Here is a 20,038-nt window from a genome sequence, read left to right as displayed (position 1 = left end):
CTTTTAAATGTCGATGAAGAAAGGGAAGTGGTAATTTCATGCACTGGCCAGGGAGGTATAACATCTTTTAGGAGTGAAGAAGAACAGGATGTGAGTGTGGGGGAGGTGCGTGAGGCATTACGTAGAATGAAAGGGAGTAAAGCAGCTGGAACTGACGGGATCATGACATAAATGTTAAAAGCAGGGGGATGATATAGTGTTGGAGTGGTTGGTAGTTTTGTTTAGTAAATGCATGAAAGGGGGGAAGGTACCTAGAGATTGGCAGAGAGCATGTATATTTCCTTTATATAAAGGGAAGGGAGACAAAAGAGTACAGGAAGGCCCCGCTTTACGGCGTTTCACTTTACGGCGTTCCGCTAATACGGACATTTCAAATTATGACCAAAACTCACTATACGGCTCCCCCCACCTGACTTTCTAATACGGTCACCGTGCCCCACCCTGTTTGTTTACATTCTCCATGAGCTCAGTAAGCACTAAGTCTCTCCATTTTGTCTGGAAACTCCAAAATTTCAAATGTTTTTAAAAGTTATTTCATATTTTATATATACTCTGATAATTATACTTATGTATACCTGTACCTAAATAAACTTACATACATCGAGTCATTTAAATGTCGTATATTACGTTAATATACACATTTTCATTAATCCATCCATGATATTTTTTTCAAAATTATATAATAAACACGATGCATAACATATAAATAAGATAAATACACCCCACAGTAGAATAAATAAACAAATGTGAGATGTCGTAGCAGACGACTTGCACAAGTGGTGATAATAACAATACTGAGTCTCATTAAATGTCGTATATTACGGTAATATACACATTTTCATTAATCCATCCATGATATTTTTTTCAAAATCATATAATAAACACGATGCATAACATATAAATAAGATAAATACACCCCACAGTAGAATAAATAAACAAATGTGAGATGTCGTAGCAGACGACTTGCACAAGTGGTGATAATAACAATACCGAGTCTCATTAAATGTCGTATATTACGGTAATATACACATTTTCATTAATCCATCCATGATATTTTTTTCAAAATTATATAATAAACACGATACATAACATAAAAAGATGATAAATACACCCCACAATAGAATAAATAAACATAAATATAAGATGTGGGAGCCACATAACTTGTACAAGTGACGCCAAGAATAACATTTTCTCTAATCTAACATAAGAGTAAATGTGTTACTGGGGGTAACTGTAGAAAATTATTCCTTTCGTATGTATGTAAGTAAGTTTATTCAGGTATACACAAATACAGTTACATAGATTATCATACATAACAACATACGTGTAGAGAACCTAGGATAACCCAAAAAAGTCAGTGTGACTTATTTCCATTGCCTTCACTCAGAGCTTCATTTCTTCTCAAAATGATGTTACATGAGAATGGGAGTGTTCTTCTTTATTAATTCTACCGTATCAATGTAGAGACAACCTGTACACAATGTAACTTGTACACAAACCAGACGTGTACACTTCGTTTGTTTACAAAACTTACCTTCGCCTGGTTTGTTTACATAACTGCGCCTGCCCCCTCTCATGTATTCATTCTTTCTCTCTCTCATTTATTCGTTTTATCTCATTTACTTACTCCTGACCCTACATTAAGACTACAAATATTTTAAGGTAAGTAATGAGTGAACTGTATATACATTTTATCGCTCTGGGATGCTTAAATATCATAGAATAGTATGTGTGGGTGGGGTGGCCTGGTGAGGCTATTACAATACATACCACACTTGATTTCTTACAATAAATACTACTTGTCTCACCCTAGATTAAGACTATAAATATTTTAAGGTAAGTAATGAGTGCACTATGTGTGTATTGTACCTTTTTATTGTTTTTTGATGCCTGGTTCTATTGCTAACTTAATATATGTTAGTGTAAACTTGTTATCTAGTGTTTGTATGCATTTATAAGTGGAAAAAAAGGGTGTTCCACTTTACGGCGATTTCCGCTTTACGGCGGTAGCCTGGAACCTAACCCGCCGTATAAGTGGGGCCTTCCTGTATGTAAAAATTACATGGGAATAAGTTTACTAAGTATACCAGGAAAAGTGTATGGTAGGGTTATTACTGAGAGAATTAGAGGTAAGACAGAGAGTAGGATTGCAGATGAGCAAGGAGGCTTTAGGTGGGTAGGGGATGTGTAGAACAAGTGTTTACATTGAAGCATATATGTGAACAGTATTTAGATAAAGGTAGGTAAGTTTTCATTGCATTTATGGATTTCAATAAGGCATATGATAGAGTTGTAGGTAGTAGGTTGGTAGACAGCAACCACCCAGGGAGGTACTACCGTCCTGCCAAGTTAGTGTAAAACGAAAGCCTGTAATTGTTTTACATGATGGTAGGATTGCTGGTGTCCATTTTTCTGTCTCATAAACATGCAAGGTTTCAGGTACATCTTGCTACTTCTACTTACACTTAGGTGACACTACACATACATGTACAAGCATATATATACACACCCCTCTGGGTTTTCTTTCTAGTTCTTGTCCTTGTTTGTTTCCTCTTACCTCCATGGGGAAGTGGAACAGGATTCTTCCTCCGTAAGCCATGCGTGTTGTACGAGGCGACTAAAATGCCGGGAGCAAGGGGCTAGTAACCCCTTCTCCTGTATATATTACTAAATGTAAATGGAGAAACTTTCGTTTTTCCTTTTGGGCTACCATGCCTCGGCGGGATACGGCCGGTGTGTTGAAAGAAAGAAAGATGGGGTTGTAAAAGAAGTAAATGCTAGGGTTCTGGGGAGAGGGGTGGGATTAAATTATGGGGAATCAAATATAAAAAGGGAGTTGACACAGTTAATTTTTGCTGATGATACTGTGCTTATGGGAGATTCTAAAGAAAAGTTGCAAACGTTAGTGGATGAGTTTGGGAGGGTGTGTAAGGGTAGAAAGTTGTAAGTGAACATAGATAAGAGTAAGGTGATGAGGGTATCAAATGATTTCGATAAAGAAAAATTGGGTATCACATTGGAGAGAGGGAATATGGAAGAAGTGATATTTAGGAGTTGATATATCAGCGGATGGGTTTATGAAGGATGAGGTTAACCATACAATTGATGAAGGAAAAAAGGTGAGTGGCACGGTGAGGTGAGGTATACATGGAGACAAAAAACATTATCTATGGAGGCAAAGAAAGGAATGTATGAAAGTATAGTGGTACCAACACTCTTATATGGGTGAAGCTTGGGTTGTAAATTCTGCAGCGAGGAGGCAGTTGGAGGCAGTGGAGATGTCTTGTCTAAGGGCAATGTGTGGTGTAAATATTATGCAAAGAATTCGGAGTGTGGAAATTAGGAGAAGGTGTGGAGTTAATAAAAGTATTAGTCAGAGGGCTAAAGAGGGGTTGCTGAGGTGGTTTGGTCATTTAGAGAGAATGGAACAAAGTAGAATGACATGGAGAGTGTATAAATCTGTAGGGGAAGGGAAGCGGGGTAGGGGTCGTCCTCGAAAAGGTTGGAGGGGGTAAAGGAGGTTTTGTGGGCGAGGGGCCTGGACTTCCAGCAAGCATGCGAGAGCGTGTTGAATAGGAGTGAATGGAGACGAATGGTTTCTGGGACCTGACGAGCTGTTGGAGTGCGAGCAGGGTAATATTTAGTGAAGGGATTCAAGAAAACTGGTTATTTTTACATACGCGGACCTGAGTACTGGAAATGGGAAGTACAATGCCTGCACTTTAAAGGAGGGGTTTTGGATATTGGCAGTTTGGAGGGATATGTTATATATCTTTATATATGCTTCTAAACTGTTGTATCTGGGCACCTCTGCAAAGACAGTGATTATGTATGAGTGAGGTGAAAGTGTTGAATGATGATGAAAGTATTCTGTTTTTGGGGATTTTCTTTCTTTTTGGCTCACCCCAGCCTCAGTGGGAGACAGCCAACTTGTTGTGGAAAAAAAAAAAAACTTACAGTACAGGCTGAGTATCCCTTATCCAAAATTTCAAAATTCGCAAAGCTCTGAAATCCAACATTTTTTTCGAGCATCGACATGATGCGACAAATGGAAAATTCCAGTTGACTCTGGGGAGATTCCCAGGTATTGTACAGGTCTCTGCATACCCATACAGTTGTGACATGTAATCTCATGTACCCTGGATGGGGCTCTGATGCTCTGTTGGTGCCAGATTGTTATCAACAGTTGTCACCGCTAGACCTACATGCATTACTCACTATGATTACCATGCGTTCTGTGCTTATTTTCTGCAGTGTGAAGATTGTGTTGAAAATGTCCAAAAGGCCTGTAGATAACTCTATGGGTAACAGTGTTAAGAAAATAAACAACGTACCATATTTGTTGTTGTTTCTTGACAGCTGATGCTGGTATTCTGTCGATGCTGCTGTGCTGCTTTTGTATTATAAACCTCGTACACTACGTGTATGAGGCTTATATGAAATATAAACGAATTTCATTTTAAGACTTTGGTTCCATCCCCAAAGTATCTCATTATATTCCAAAATCCGAAAAATTACAAAATCCAAGACACTTCTGACCCCAAGTCTTTTGGTTAAGGGATATTCAGCCATTCACTGAGTTGAAGCTTATTTAATAACAGCAATCTAACTTTGTCTGCCTTAATGAAATGCTAGATTATCTTTCAAACACTACATTACTGCTTCTCTTCTACATTTCTTTTATCAATCCTAAATTTACTTATATATTTATCTCTGTTTTTAACATTCACTTAGTGTATACATGAAGCTACTCATACCATACTGCACAAGTGTGTATTTCCTAAAGTGCAAGCAAAAAAAAAATTTTTTTTTTTCCAGAAACAGAAAAAGTACACTCAATAGCCAGAGTTTAATCTAGCAGAAAACATTTAAGATATGATTAGGCCCCAGGTAGTCTTTCTTCTTCTTTCAACGCACTAGCCATATCTTATGTTAACTAATAGTGGATTACTTGAAATCTAAAAAAAAAAAAAAAATCTGAAGACAAATACTGGACCAAACATTGTCTCATAAGTATCATTTAAGCAGCAGGACACTGCTTTAATCAAAGTTTAGTGTTATACAGATCAAAGTGCTGATCATGATACACATGTGGAAACAAAGTTAACCCTTTCAGGGTCCAAGGCCCAAATCTGGAGTCACGCACCAGTGTCCAAGAATTTTAAAAAAAAAAATTTGTTATTTTTTCTTATGAAATCGTAGAGAATCTTTTTGTGAAGGTAATAAAACAAAAAGTACGAAATTTGGTGGAAAATTGACGAAATTATGCTCTCGCGAATTTTGATGTGTCAGCGATATTTACGAATCGGCGATTTTGCCGACTTTGACTCCCATTTTAGGCCAATTACATTATTCCAATCAACCAAATTCTTAGCTATTTCACTAGTATTACTTCTATTCTATCGATTGAGCACAAGAAATCGCCAAGTCAACTGTTTCAACTACAAAATAAAGTGATCGGAAATTGTTAATTTGGCCAATTTAACACAAAGTTCAAAATATTCCAATTTCAAAATAGGGTCCAGAATAAACAATGTAGGCATTCCTGGCACTAAACTAACATTTCCTCTGTTCATTAGTTATGTTTTGAGGCTGTACAAATAAATTCCATTTTGATTTTTTATTCACATAATGAATTTTTATTCACACCAAACAATAGAAGATTTACTGTTATGCAATACTGTAATAATTGTATAAATATCATCACCATATTTGTGAATGTACATTAGACCCACCAGCTGACGTGTATTAGACGTGTGAGGTCGTTTGTTTACTCTTGAATATCGGCAAAAATTTAACATTTCCGCTACTTTGAGCTCAGTTTCAAGCCATTTCCAGTGCTAAAACCAATCAAAATCATCTCTATTTCTGTAATATGTCTTCCATTCTATCAAATGAGACCAAGAAATCGCAAATACAACTATAAAAAACATACGAAAAAACACTGCAAAGTTGCTGTTTTAATCGAAAAATCATGATTTCAGTTTTTTTCTCTCATTATACACAGTGTGCTGCAGGATCTGTTTTATGTGGTGCACACATACCACATAGATGTATTCTCTCATATCTAGGCCCAAATGTACCACTCACAGTTTATCAGAGTGAGCTGAGCTCATGGCATAGATCTACGGTTTGGACACTCACCGTAAAGCCGTAGATCTACGGGACGGACCCTGAAAGGGTTAAGAGCACTCAGTACACTATATTTGAGATAGAAATTTTCCTAAAAAGGATTTTGAGAATATAAGAGATACAGAGGGTTACACTTTAACCCTTTGACTGTCGCGGCCCTATATATACGTTTACGAGGTGCCGTGTTTGACGTATATACAGTGGACCCCCGCATAGCGACCTTAATCCATGCAAGAGGGCTGGCTGTTATGCGAAATGTTCGCTATGTGAATGAATTTTCCCCATAAGAAATAATGGAAATCAAATTAATCCGTGCAAGACACCCAAAAGTTTGAAAAAAAAAATTTTACCACATGAAATATACATTTTCCTACACACAAAGAGAAGGATACATGCACAATAGTAGAGTAGTACATGCACAATATATATTGTGCATGTACTACTCTACTAAATGAAGAATAAATGACACTTACCTTTATTGAAGATGCAGCAATGACTGATGAGACACTGTGTCCTGGGAGTGCCTTTTCCTCCTGAGTACTGTAGGTCCTGTTTGGTATTTTCTTCCAGAACAGGCCTTATCACACTGTGTATGTCACTACAATTCTTAAATCTCTCAAACCAACCTTTGCTGGCTCTAAATTCACCAATATGAGCACTAGTTCCAGGCATTTTCCCTGTTCACCTGGGTGTTAGTCGACTGGTGTAGGTTGCATCCTGGGAGACAAGATTAAGGACCCCAATGGAAATAAGTTAGACAGTCTTCGATGACACTGACTTTTTTGGGCTATCCTGGGTGGCAAATCCTCTGGGGTTAATTGTTTCTTGGTATTCTCAATAAGCCACACCAACAACGGTGCTACAGCAGCAGCAGCAGCAGCTGACGATGTTACAGCAGCAGCAGACGATGCTACAGCAGCAGCAGCAGCAGACGATGCTACAGCAGCAACAGAACGATGCTACAGCAGCAGCAGACGATGCTACAGCAGCAACTGACAATGTTACAGCAGCAGCAGACGATGCTACAGCAGCAGCAGCAGCAGCAGACGATGCTACAGCAGCAGCAGCAGCTGACGGTGGTACAGCAGCAACAGACGATGCTACAGCAGCAACAGACGATGCTACAGCAGCAGCAGACGATGCTACAGCAGCAGCAGATGATGCTACAGCAGCAGCAGACGGTACTACAGCAGCAGGAGCAGCTGACGGTGGTACAGCAGCAGCAGCTGACAGTGCAGCAGCAGCTGACGGTGATACAGCAGCAGCAGCAGCTGTACCAATAGTAGCGATGGTTGATTGGGGTTTATTATACAACCTGGCCAGCTCGGAGACACGCACTCCACTTTCATACTTATCAATGATCTTTTTCTTCATCTCCATAGTAATTCTCACCCTTATTGCTGTAGGGTTGGCACTAGAAGCTTTCTTGGGGCCCATGGTCACTTATTTTCCAGAAAAAAATCACCAAAAACACTGTAATAATACAAAATGTTCCGATTGTATGCTTGGATGTTACCGCGGAGGCTGGCTGGTAAACAATGCCACCCGCGGAACATGTGAGCGTGGCTCAGGCCGCACATTGGACGCGTCTCGGACGAAGGCCGCTGAGCGGGTTTTTGGGCGCTATGCGGGGCAAAATTTTAGCGATCAAAGCGTCCGCTATGCGGATTGTCCGCTATGCAAGGCGTCCGTACTGTGGGGGTCCACTGTATACTCATAAATTCTAGCGGCTTCAAATCAGGCAGGAGAAAGCTGGTAGGCCCACATGTGAGGGAATGGGTCTGTGTGGTCAGTGTGCACCATATAAAAAAAATCCTGGAGCACGCAGTGCATAATGAGAAAAAAAAACTCCGACCGTTTTTTTTAATTAAAATGCCGAATTTGTGTTCTATTTTCGTATAGTATTTGTCGTTGTATTCTCATTTTCTTGTTCTCATTTGATAGAATGGAAACTATATTATAGAAATAGAGGTGATTTTGATTAATTTTCCTATAAAAAGAACCTGGAAATGGAGCACAAAGTACGGGAAATGTTTGATTTTTGCCGATGTTCAAAAGTAAACAAATGATGTCATTGTCCAATAAATGTCCAAATAGCCATTCTAATATGCAGTCATGAATGGGTTGATGTAATTTTTACAATTATTACAGTATTGCAGTAGTCTGCGTAACAGTAAATCTTCTATTTTTTGTTTGAATAAAATTTCAAAATAAAAAGCAAGAGTAATATCACAGGGGCCTGGAGACATGACTGATGAACAAAGAAAATGTTATTTTAGAGCCAGGAATGTCTGCATTGTTCATTCTGGTCCTTATTTTGAAATGTCACATTTTTTAATTTTCGTGAAATTGGCCAAATTGCAAATTTCTGACCATGTTATTAGGTAGTTGAAATCGGTAAATGGGCAGTTTCTTGTACTCAATCAATGGAAAAAATGGAGTTCTGAAGAAATAGCTATGAGTTTGGCTGACTGGAATAATGGAATTAGCCGAAAATAGGGCTCAAAGTGGGCGAAATCGCTGATTCGTAAATATCGCCAAGGTCGCTAACTTCACGAGAGCATAATTCCGTCAGTTTTCCATCAAATTTCGTTTTTTTGGTGTCTTTACAATCGGGAAAAGATTCTCTATCATTTCATAAGAAAAAATATTTTTTTTTTTAAATTTTGCGACACCAGGAGACACCTCAGGATTGGGTTTTGCGACAGTCAAAGGGTTAATGAAAAAAAGGTAGTAAGATTAAAAAAAAAAAAAAAAGGAAAATAGGAACTAATTCATTTCATGTATCCCTATCTGAAAATAGTTTAGGAAGTGGTGATACAGCAGTGAAGCCTCCTTTTATCTCCTCAATTTTTTTTTTTTTTTTTTACATATTGGTTGTTTCCCATCGAGGCAGGGTGACCCAAAAAGAAAAAACCAAAAAGAAAAAAAAAATACTTTCATCATTCATCACTTTCACCATCACTCATACATAATCACTGCCTTCGCAGAGGCACTCAAATACGACAGTTTAGAAGTCCCTCCAAACTGCCAATATCCCAAACCCCTCCTTTACAGGCACTGTACTTCCCATTTTCAGGACTCAAGTCTGGCTAACCAGTTTCCAAGAACCCCTTCACTAAATATTACCCTGCTCACACTACAACAGCTCATCAGGTCCTGAAAACCATTCATCTCCATTCGCTCCTATCAAACACGCTCATCCATGCTTGCTGGAAGTCCAAGCCCCTCGCCCACATTACCTCCTTTACCCCCTCCCTCCAACCTTTTCGAGGACGACTCCTACCCAGTTTTCCTTCCCCTACAGATTTATACGCTCTCCATGTCATACTTTTAGTAACTCCACACCTCCTCCGAATATCCACACTCCGAATTCTCTGCATAATATAAACACCACACATTACCCTTAGACATGACATCTCCACTGCCTCCAGTTGCCTCCTCACTGCAGCACTTACAACCCAAGCTTTACACCCATATAAGAGTGTTGATACCGCTATACTTTTGTACATTCCCTTCTTTGCCTCCATGGATAACGTTCTTTGTCTCCACAGATACCTCAATGCACCACTCACCTTTTTTCCTTCATCAATTTTATGATTAACCTCATCTTTCATAAACCCATCCACTGACAAGTCAACTCCCAAATATATGAAAACATTCACTTCTTCTATACTCCTCCTCTCCAATGTGATATCCAATTTTTCTTTATCTAAATCATTTGATACCCTCATCACTGTACTCTTATCTATGTTCACTTTCAACTTTCTGCCTTTACACATCCTCCAAAACTCATCCACTAACCTCTGCAACTTTTCTTCAGAATCTCCCAAAAGCACAGTATCATCAGCAAAAAGTAACTATCAACACCCATTTTGTATTTGATTCCCCATAATTTAATCCCACCCCTCTCCCCAGAACCCTAGCATTTACTTCTTTTACAACCCCATCTATAAATATATTAACCATTTGACTGTTTACGCCGTATAAATACGTCTTACGCGCCACTGTTTCTGACGTATATATACTCATAAATTTTAGCGGCTTCAAATCAAGCAGGAGAAACCTGGTAGGCCCACTTGTGAGAGAATGGGTCTGTGTGGTCAGTGTGCACCACATAAAAAAATCCTGCAGCACACAGCGTGTAATGAGAAAAAAAAAAAACTGACCGTTTTTTTGGATTAAAACGCCGACTTTGAGGTGTATTTTTGTTTAGTAGTATTTATTGTTGTATTCTCGTTTTCATGGTCTTAGGTGATAAAATGGAATACATATTACAGAAATGGAGATGGTTTTCATTACTTTCACGATGAAAACGACCTTGAATCTGAGCTCAAACTAGCGGAAATGTTCGATTTTTACCAATGTTCAGGAGTAAGCAAATCACACCACACGTCCAATACACGTCAACTGGGGAGTCTAATATTCTTTCACTAGTGCACTGATATTATTTATACCATTTTTAAAACAATGCAGTAGCCTGCATACCAGTAAATTTTTTATATTTTTGTATGAATAAAAAATCAAAATAGAAAGCAATAGTAATAAAACAGGGGCCTAGAGATGTGACTAATGAACAGAGGATATGTTATTTTAGTGCCAAGAATGTCTACCTTGCTTATTCTGGACCCTATTTTGAAATTGGCATCTTTTTTTATTTGCGTGAAATTGGTCAAATTGCCAATTTCTGACCACTTTATTGGGTAGTTCAAATCGATAAATTGGCGGTTTCTTGTACTCAACTGATAGATAATATGGAATTCTAAAGAAATAGCTATGAGTTTGGTCAACTGGAACAGAGGAATTGGCTAAAAACAGGGCTCAAAGTCGGCGAAATCGCCGATACGTACATGTCGCCGAGACCACTAACTTCGCGGTAGTGTAATTCCGTGAGTTTTTGACCAAATTTCGAACTTTTGGTGTCATTACCATTGGGAAAAGATTCTCTATCATTTTTAAGAAAAAATATTTTTTTTTTTTAAATTTTGCGACATAGAATGACAGTTTCAGAAAGGGGCCTGCAACAGTCAAAGGGTTAAACAACCATGGTGACATTACACATCCCTGTCTAAGACCAACTTTTACCAGGAAGTAGTCTCCCTCTCTCTTACACCCTAATGTGAGCCTCACTATCCTCATAAAACCTCTTTACAGCATTTACTAACTTACTACCTATTCCATACACTTGCAACATCTGCAACATTGCTCCCCTATCCACTCTATCATATGCCTTTTCTAAATCCATAAATACAATGAAAACTTCTCTACCTTTATCTAAATACTGTTCACATATATGCTTCAATGTAAACACTTGATCTACACATCCCTTTTCCACTGTAAAGCTTCCTTGCTCATCTGCAATCCTACTCTCTGTCTTACCTCTAATTCTTTCAATAATAACCCTACCATATACTTTACTTGGTATACTCAGTAAACTTATTCCCCTATAAATTTTACAATCTCTTTTGTCCCCCTTCCCTTTATATAAAGGAACTATGCATGCTCTCTGCCAAACCCCAGGTACTTTCCCCACTTTCAAACATTTATCAAACAAAAACACCAACCACTCCAACACTATAACCCCCCCTGCTTTTAACTTTGTCATGATCCCGTCAGTTCCAGCTGTTTTACCCCCTTTCATTCTACATAATGCCTCACGCACCTCCCCCACACTCACATCCTGCTCTTCTTCACTCCTGAAAGATGTTATACCTCCCCAGCGAGTGCATGAAATTACTGGCTCCCTTTCTTCAATGACATTTAAAAGTTTCTCAAAATATTCCCGCCATCTAACCAATACCTTCAGTTCCCCATCAACTAACTCCCCTACTCTGTTTTTAACTGACAAATCTGTGTGTTCCCTAGGCTTTCTTAATTTGTTTATCTCACTCTCAATTTTGTCCTTATTTTCTCCCATTCTATCATTTGCTCTCCTTTTGCACTTTCTCACCACTCTCTTCACCTTTCTTTTACTCTCCATATACTCTGCCCTTCTTATATCACTTCTGCTTTGTAAAACCTCTCGTAAGCTACCTTTTTCTCTTTTATCACACCCTTTACTTCATCATTCCACCAATCACTCCTCTTTCCTCCTGCACCCACCCTCCTGTAACCACAAACTTCTGCCCCATATGATAATACTGCATTTTTAAAACTATTCCAACCCTCTTCAACTCCCCCACTACCCATACTTGCACTAGCCCACCTTCCTGCCAATAGCTGCTTATATCTCACCTTAACTTCCTCCTTACTTAGTTCATACACTTTCACCTCTCTCCTACTTGCTGTTGCTATATTCCTTTTGTCCCATCTACGTCTTACTCTAACTGTAACTACAACCTTTTAATCTAACAAACTACTTTCATTACGTTCTATATCATACCTAGTATACTTTTTTATCTTCTTTTTCATAAAATATGTATTACTTATTAATCAAACCTCTTTCTACACATAATTTAATTAAAGGCTCCCCATTTTCATTCACCCCTGGCACTCAAAATTTACCTACTACTTCCTTCAGAATATTTTTACCCACTTTATCATTAAGATCCCCAACCACAAGTACTCTCTCACTTGGTTCAAAACTCCCAACACACTCGCTCAACATTTCCCAAAAGCTCGCTATTTTCCACACTTTTTTCTTCCCCAGGTGCATAAACACTTATTATAACCCACTTCTCACATCCAACCCTTATTTTACTTCACATAATCCTTGAATTTATACATTTATATTCCCTCTTCTCCTGCCATAACTTATGCTTCGACATTATTGCTACTACACTTCCTTAGCTCTAACTCTATTAGAAACCCCTGACCTAATCCCATTTATTTCTCCCCACTGAAACTCTCCTACCCCCTCCCACTTTGTTTCATTAACCCTTAAACTGTCCAAACGTAGATCTACGTTTGCACGCGTAGCGCTCCGAACGTAGATCTACATTCGATTTTACATTGTTTCTTACGTAAAAAAAAACGTATATCTACATTCGGAGCGCTATGCGCTCCGAATGTAGATATACGTTTGGACAGTTTAAGGGTTAAAGCCAGGACGTCCAGCTTCTTGTCATTCATAACATCCACAATCATCTCTTCCTTATCATTTGCACAGCAATCACGCACATTCAAACGTCCCACTTTGATGGTTTTCTTCTTTTCCTTTTGGCAGTTTGGAGGGATATGTTGTGTATCTTTATATGTGTACGCTTCTAAACTGTTGTATTCTGAGCACCTCTGCAAAAACAGTGATAATGTGCGAGTGTGGTGAAAGTGTTGAATGATGATGAAAGTATTTTCTTTTTGGGGATTTTCTTTCTTTTTTGGGTCACCCTGCCTCGGTGGGAGATGGCCGACATGTTGAAAAAAAAAAAAAAATGGGAAAAGGGATTACTAGCCCATTGATTCAATTTTTTTTTTTCAACAAGTCAGCCGTCTCCCACCGAGGCAGGGTGACCCAAAAAGAAAGAAAATCCCCAAAAAGAAAATACTTTCATCATCATTCAACACTTTCACCTCACTCACACATAATCACTGTTTTAGCAGAGGTGCCCAGAACACAACAGTTTAGAAGTATATACGTATAAAAATACACAATACGTATATCCCTTCAAACTGCCAATATCCCAAACCCCTCCATTAGAGTGCAGGCACTGTACTTCCCATTTCCAGGACTCAAGTCCGGTTATATAAAATAATCAGTTTCCCTGAATCCCTTCACTAAATATTACCCTGCTCACACTCCAACAGCTCGTCAGGTCCCAAATACCATTTGTCTCCATTCACTCCTATCTAAGATTCTCATGCATGCTTGCTGGAAGTCCAAACCCCTCCCCCACAACACCTCCTTTACCCCCTCCCTCCAACCTTTTCGAGGATGACCCTTACCCTGCCTTCCTTCCCCTACAGATTTATACGCTCTCCATGTCATTCTACTTTGATCCATTCTCTCTAAATGACCAAACCACCTCAACAAACCCTCTTCAGCCTTCTGACTAATACTTTTATTAACTCCACACCTTCTCCTAATTTCCACACTCCGAATTTTCTGCATAATATTTACACCACACATTGCCCTTAGACAGGACATCTCCACTGCCTCCAACCGCCTTCTCGCTGCAGCATTTACAACCCAAGCTTCACATCCATATAAGAGTGTTGGTACTACTATACTTTCATACATTCCCTTCTTTGCCTCCATAGATAACATTTTTACCTCCACATATACCTCAATGCACCACTCACATTTTTTCCTTCATCAATTCTATGATTAACCTCATCCTTCATAAATGCATGCACTGACACGTCAACTCCCAAACATCTGAAAACATTCACTTCTTCCATACTCCTCCTCCCCAATTTGATATCCAATTTTTCTTTATCTAAATCATTTGATACTCTCATCACCTTACTCTTTTCTATGTTCACTTTCAACTTTCTACCTTTACACATACTCCCAAATTTGTCCACTAACCTTTGCAGTTTTTCTTTAGAATCTCCCATAAGCACAGTATCATCAGCAAAAAGTAACTGTGTCACTTCCCATTTTGTATTTATTTCCCCATAATTTAATATCACCCCTCTCCCGAACACCCTAGCATTTACTTCTTTTACAACCCCATCTATAAATATATTAAACAACCATGGTGACATTACACATTCCTGTCTAAGACCTACTTTTACCGGGAAGTATTCTCCCTCTCTTCTACACACCCTAACCTGAGCCTCACTATCCTCAATTATGTTATAGTATTTTGTGACTCAAGCTTCTGTTAACTTTAGACCCTATTTCTAATCCTCATTAATGACCAGTTTAGTATACAGGAGGGCTCTACATATACAGCACCTTTTCAGTGTTGCTTGTTTTCTTTGGCTTCAAATTGAACCACTGTTCATTATGTTCATCTGCCAGTGGAACAATGGTTTGATTGAAAGCCAATGAATTTTTTTTTTTTCAACAAACTGGCCGTATCCCACCGAGGCAGGGTGGCCCAAAAAGAAAAACGAAAGTTTCTCTTTTTAAATTTAGTAATTTATATGGGAGAAGGGGTTACTAGCCCCTTGCTCCCGGCATTTTAGTCGCCTCTTACAACACGCATAGCTTACGGAGGAAGAATTCTGTTCCACTTCCCCATGGAGATAAGAGGAAATAAACAAGAACAAGAACTAGAAAGAAAATAGAAGAAAACACAGAGGGGTGTGTATATACAGTGGACCCCCGGTTCGCGTTGCTATCGGTATCCGATAAATCCGGTAACCGATGCATTATATCGCCAAAAATTTGCCTCGGTTCCCGTTACAAAACCCGGTATGCGATGCGATTCGTACGAGACGTGTCCACGTGTGGCCTGAACTTTCCCGTGTGTACCAGTGTTTACAAGCCAGCCAGTGTGCGCGCATCTAAGGATACATTCAGTACATTCCATATTATCCATATTATCAGTTTTTGGTGCTTGTTTCTGCAAAATAAGTCACAATGGGCCCCAAGAAAGCTTCTAGTGCCAACCCTTCGAGACCAAGGGTGCTAATGACTATTGAAATGAAGAAAGAGATAATTGCAAAGTACGAAAGTGGAGTGCGTGTGTCGGAGCTGGTCAGGTTGTATAGTAAACCCCAATCAACAATCTCTACTATAGTGACCAGGAAAACAGCAATCAAGGAAGCTGTTCTTGCAAAAGGTGCAACTGTGATTACAAAACAGCGACCGCAAGTGTTAGAAAATGTTGAGAGATTGTTATTGGTGTGGATAAATGAAAAACAGATAGCAGGAGATAGCATCTCTCAAGCAATCATTTGTGAAAAAGCTAAGCAGTTGCATGACGATTTGGTAAAGAAATTGCCTGCAACTAGTGGTGATGCGAGTGAATTTAAGGCCAGCAAAGGTTGGTTTGAAAGATTTAAGAATCGTAGTGGCATATATCGTGTGATTAGGCATGGTGAGGCTGCCAGTCCAGACCACAAAGTGGCTGAAAAATATGTGCATAAATTCAAGGAGTACATAGAAACTGAAGGATTGAAACCTGAACAAGTGTTTAACTGTGATGAAACAGGCCTGTTTTGGAAGAAATTGCCAAGCAGGACCTACATTACTCAGGAGGAAAAGCTACCTCAAGTCCTAATGGAGGGGGATTCCCTTTCTAAACACTAGGTTCAACACTCTCCCCTCCTCCCATCCCATCAATCATCACCAGATCTTCATTGAAGGTAAGTGTCAATTATTCTATTGTTATTGTTGTTATTGTAATTATTCTATTGCATTAAACTTAATATTTCATGTGGTAAAAGTTTTTTTTTTTATACTTTTGGGTGACTTGCACGGATTAATTTGGTTTCCATTATTTCTTATGGGGAAAATTGATTCACTTTCCGATAATTTTGGTTTACGATGAGCTCTCAGGAACGGATTAATATCATGAACTGGGGGTCCACTGTATATGCTTGTACATGTATGTGTAGTGTGACCTAAGTGTAAGTAGAAGTAGCAAGACGTACCTGAAATCTTGCATGTTTATGAGACAGAAAAAAGGACACCAGCAATCCTACCATCATGTAAAACAATCACAGGCTTTCGTTTTACACTAACTTGGCAGGACGGTAGTACCTCCCTGGGCGGTTGCTGTCTACCAACCTACTACCTTTACCAATGAAAATGTGGAACACTAAAAAGAGGTATGGTATATGTGGGGCATTCAAATTGATGCTCACAAATCATTGCATCTAAAGTTCTAGGCAAATCTACAGTTTTTAAACACCCTGGCCATCTCCCACCAAAACAGTGTGACCTGAAAAAGAAACACTAAGCATCATTCACACTATCACTGTCATACACACCTCTGGAATGAGTGAGTGTGAATGATGGTGAAAGTGTTTCTTTTTCGGGTCACCCTGGCACGGTGGGAGACAGCCAGTGGATTAAAAAAAATAATTTGAGTAACCAGGTGTGAAAAAATAAAGTTATGGATCGTTAAGTCCATGACCAAGTTCTCCTTTAAAATACACCCTCTTGATATGCTGCTATCCAATCTTTAACAAATCAAGTGAAAGCAACCATTATATATTTGCAATGAACAAAACAAATATTTAAACAAGCTACAGCATTTACCTTGACTTGCACACTGTGTAAATCTGTAGTCAGCATAATAATGGAATAGGCCAGCACATATGCTGTATCTGCACTCGCAAACAGACCAACACTGCAAAAGATAAATATATACCCATTACTGTCCTTTCAAGTACATGTAAAAAGAACATTACGGATAAAAAAAAAATGTATTCATTTGCAACCAGGTAACTAAAATATGAACTGAAAATAGGCCTCAATTGTGTATCACAAATATAGTTCTGAATGCTCATATTCCTCTGTCTCTCTCCAAGTCTCACATCTACAACCACCCATCTACTTTCTATTCATATCTATTTCCCTACATTCTGCCATTAGATATATAACTGTTAAACCCAAAATATGAGGAACTAATGCTTTTTTCACACCCTCTTACAAGTTACACAACAAATCCTATCCACCCATTAATGCCAAATTTACATACTATCAATATTTACGATTGATAATTATCAATGGCCCTAGGTAGTAGGTGGGTAAATAGCAACCGCCCAGGGAGATACTACCGTCCTGCCTATTGAGTGAAATGGAAACCTGTACAGTACGGCCCTACTTATACCGCAGGTTAGGTTCCAGGCTGCCGGAAAGCAGAACGCCATTTTTCCACTTATAAATGCATATAAGTGCCAGATAACAAGTTTACACTAACATATATTAAATTAGCAATAGGACTAGGTATTAAAAACAATAAAAAATAAAATACACACACAGTACTCATTATTTACCTCAAAATATTTGTAGTCTTAATGTAGGGCAAAAGTTAAGTAGTATTTACTGTAAGAAGTTAGGTGTGGTAGCCCTCCTGGCCACCCCACCCACACAAAATACGGTATACTACGATTCAAATTCAAATTAAAATTCAAAGTTTATTCTCTATAAGGATTACAATGCTGAGTTTACAGAAATTTGGTTATTGTGTGGTTTACATGTAGTAAAATAGTGATTACAGAGTGTACCACTAGAACGCTTAGCATGGCTAGGCATTTCGGGCAGACTTAGTTTTATTCTTAATTGTAAAATATTACAAATTATGAGGTAAGTTGGTATTATGGCTAAGTGACTAAATACTAGTTTGTGAGTTTAGCAATGTAAATGCTTTTGTTTTGGCACAGTACATAGTTTCAGTATTGGAGTATTACAGGATTCATTATTTTAAGATTGAGATTAATATTTCTGTTTATGGTCAATGATGCTTATGCTTATGGTCGATGATGCTTAAAGCTCCATAGAGTGATCAAATGCATATAGGGTACACTCATTACTTACCTTAAAATATTTGTAGTCTTAATGTAGGGTGAAAGGTGAAAAGTATTTATTAGTAGAAAGTCGTGTGGTAGGTAGTGTAGCATAGGGAAGCCTGCCTGGCCACCCTACCCACTATGTAAACAGATAGATGATGTGTCTGGTTATGGTTCATAAACATTCATACAAACACCTTATACTGTGTACAAGTTGTCTCTACAGTGGTACAGTAAAGTAAATAAAGACGAACACTCCCATTCTCATGTAATTTTTGAAAGGAATGATGCTCTGACAAATTACTATTTTTTTTTTTTTTAACAAGTCGGCCGTCTCCCACCGAGGAAGGGTGACCCAAAAAGAAAGAAAATCCCCAAAAAGAAAATACTTTCATCATCATTCAACACTTTCACCTCACTCACACATAATCACTGTTTTAGCAGAGGTGCCCAGAATACAACAGTTTAGAAGTATATACGTATAAAAATACACAATACGTATATCCCTCCAAACTGCCAATATCCCAAACCTCTCCTTTAGAGTGCAGGCATTGTACTTCCCATTTCCAGGACTCAAGTCCGGTTATATAAAATAACCGGTTTCCCTGAATCCCTTCACTAAATATTACCCTGATCACACTCCAACAGCTCGTCAGGTCCCAAATACCATTTGTCTTCATTCACTTCTAACAAACTCACGCACGCTTGCCGGAAGTCCAAACCTCTCGCCCACAACACCTCCTTTACCCCCTCCCTCCAACCTTTTCGAGGACGACCCCTACCCCACCTTCCTTCCCCTACAGATTTATATGCTCTCCATGTCATTCTACTTTGATCCATTCTCTCTAAATGATCAAACCACCTCAACAAACCCTCTTCAGCCCTCTGACTAATACTTTTATTAACTCCACACTTTCTCCTAATTTCCACACTCCGAATTTTCTGCATAATATTTACACCACACATTGCCCTTAGACAGGACATCTCCACTGCCTCCAACCGCCTCCTCGCTGTAGCATTTACAACCCAAGCTTCACACCCATATAAGAGTGTTGGTACTACTATACTTTCATACATTCCCTTCTTTGCCTCCATAGGTAACATTTTTGCCTCAACATATAACTCATGCACCACTCACCTTTTTTCCTTCATCAATTCTATGATTAACCTCATCCTTCATAAATCCATCCGCTGACACATCAACTCCCAAATATCTGAAAACATTCACTTCTTCCATACTCCTCCTCCCCAATTTGATATCCAATTTTTCTTTATCTAAATCATTTGATACTCTCATCACCTTACTCTTTTCAATGTTCACTTTCAACTTTCTACCTTTACACACACTACCAAATTTGTCCACTAACCATTGCAATTTTTCTTTGGAATCTCCCATAAACACAGTATCACTTCCCATTTTGTATTTAATTCCTCATAATTTAATCCCACCCCATCTATAAATATATTAAACAACCATGGTGGCATTACACATCCCTGTTTAAGACCTACATTTACCGGGAAATAGTCTCCCTCTCTTCAACATACCCAAACCTGAGCC

At 38.7% G+C, this 20,038-nt stretch overlaps 1 protein-coding gene across 5 annotated transcripts in view; it reads right to left on the bottom strand.

The window, feature by feature from the left end:
- The window catches only part of Sec71 (ADP ribosylation factor guanine nucleotide exchange factor Sec71), a 291,696-nt gene that overhangs the window by 139,475 nt on the left and 132,183 nt on the right, over positions 1-20,038 (bottom strand). For all 5 annotated transcript variants that reach the window (XM_053789547.2, XM_053789544.2, XM_053789546.2 and 2 more), the window contains one exon: positions 17,228-17,318. In XM_053789547.2, coding sequence (XP_053645522.1) covers positions 17,228-17,318 — 91 coding nt within the window. The remainder of the gene's footprint in view (positions 1-17,227; positions 17,319-20,038) is intronic.

Source organism: Cherax quadricarinatus, chromosome 68 (genome assembly GCF_038502225.1).
Source record: "Cherax quadricarinatus isolate ZL_2023a chromosome 68, ASM3850222v1, whole genome shotgun sequence".
Lineage (NCBI taxonomy): Eukaryota > Metazoa > Arthropoda > Malacostraca > Decapoda > Parastacidae > Cherax > Cherax quadricarinatus.
Note: the sequence above shows the minus strand (reverse complement) of the source record. Positions and strands in the feature narration are given on the sequence as shown.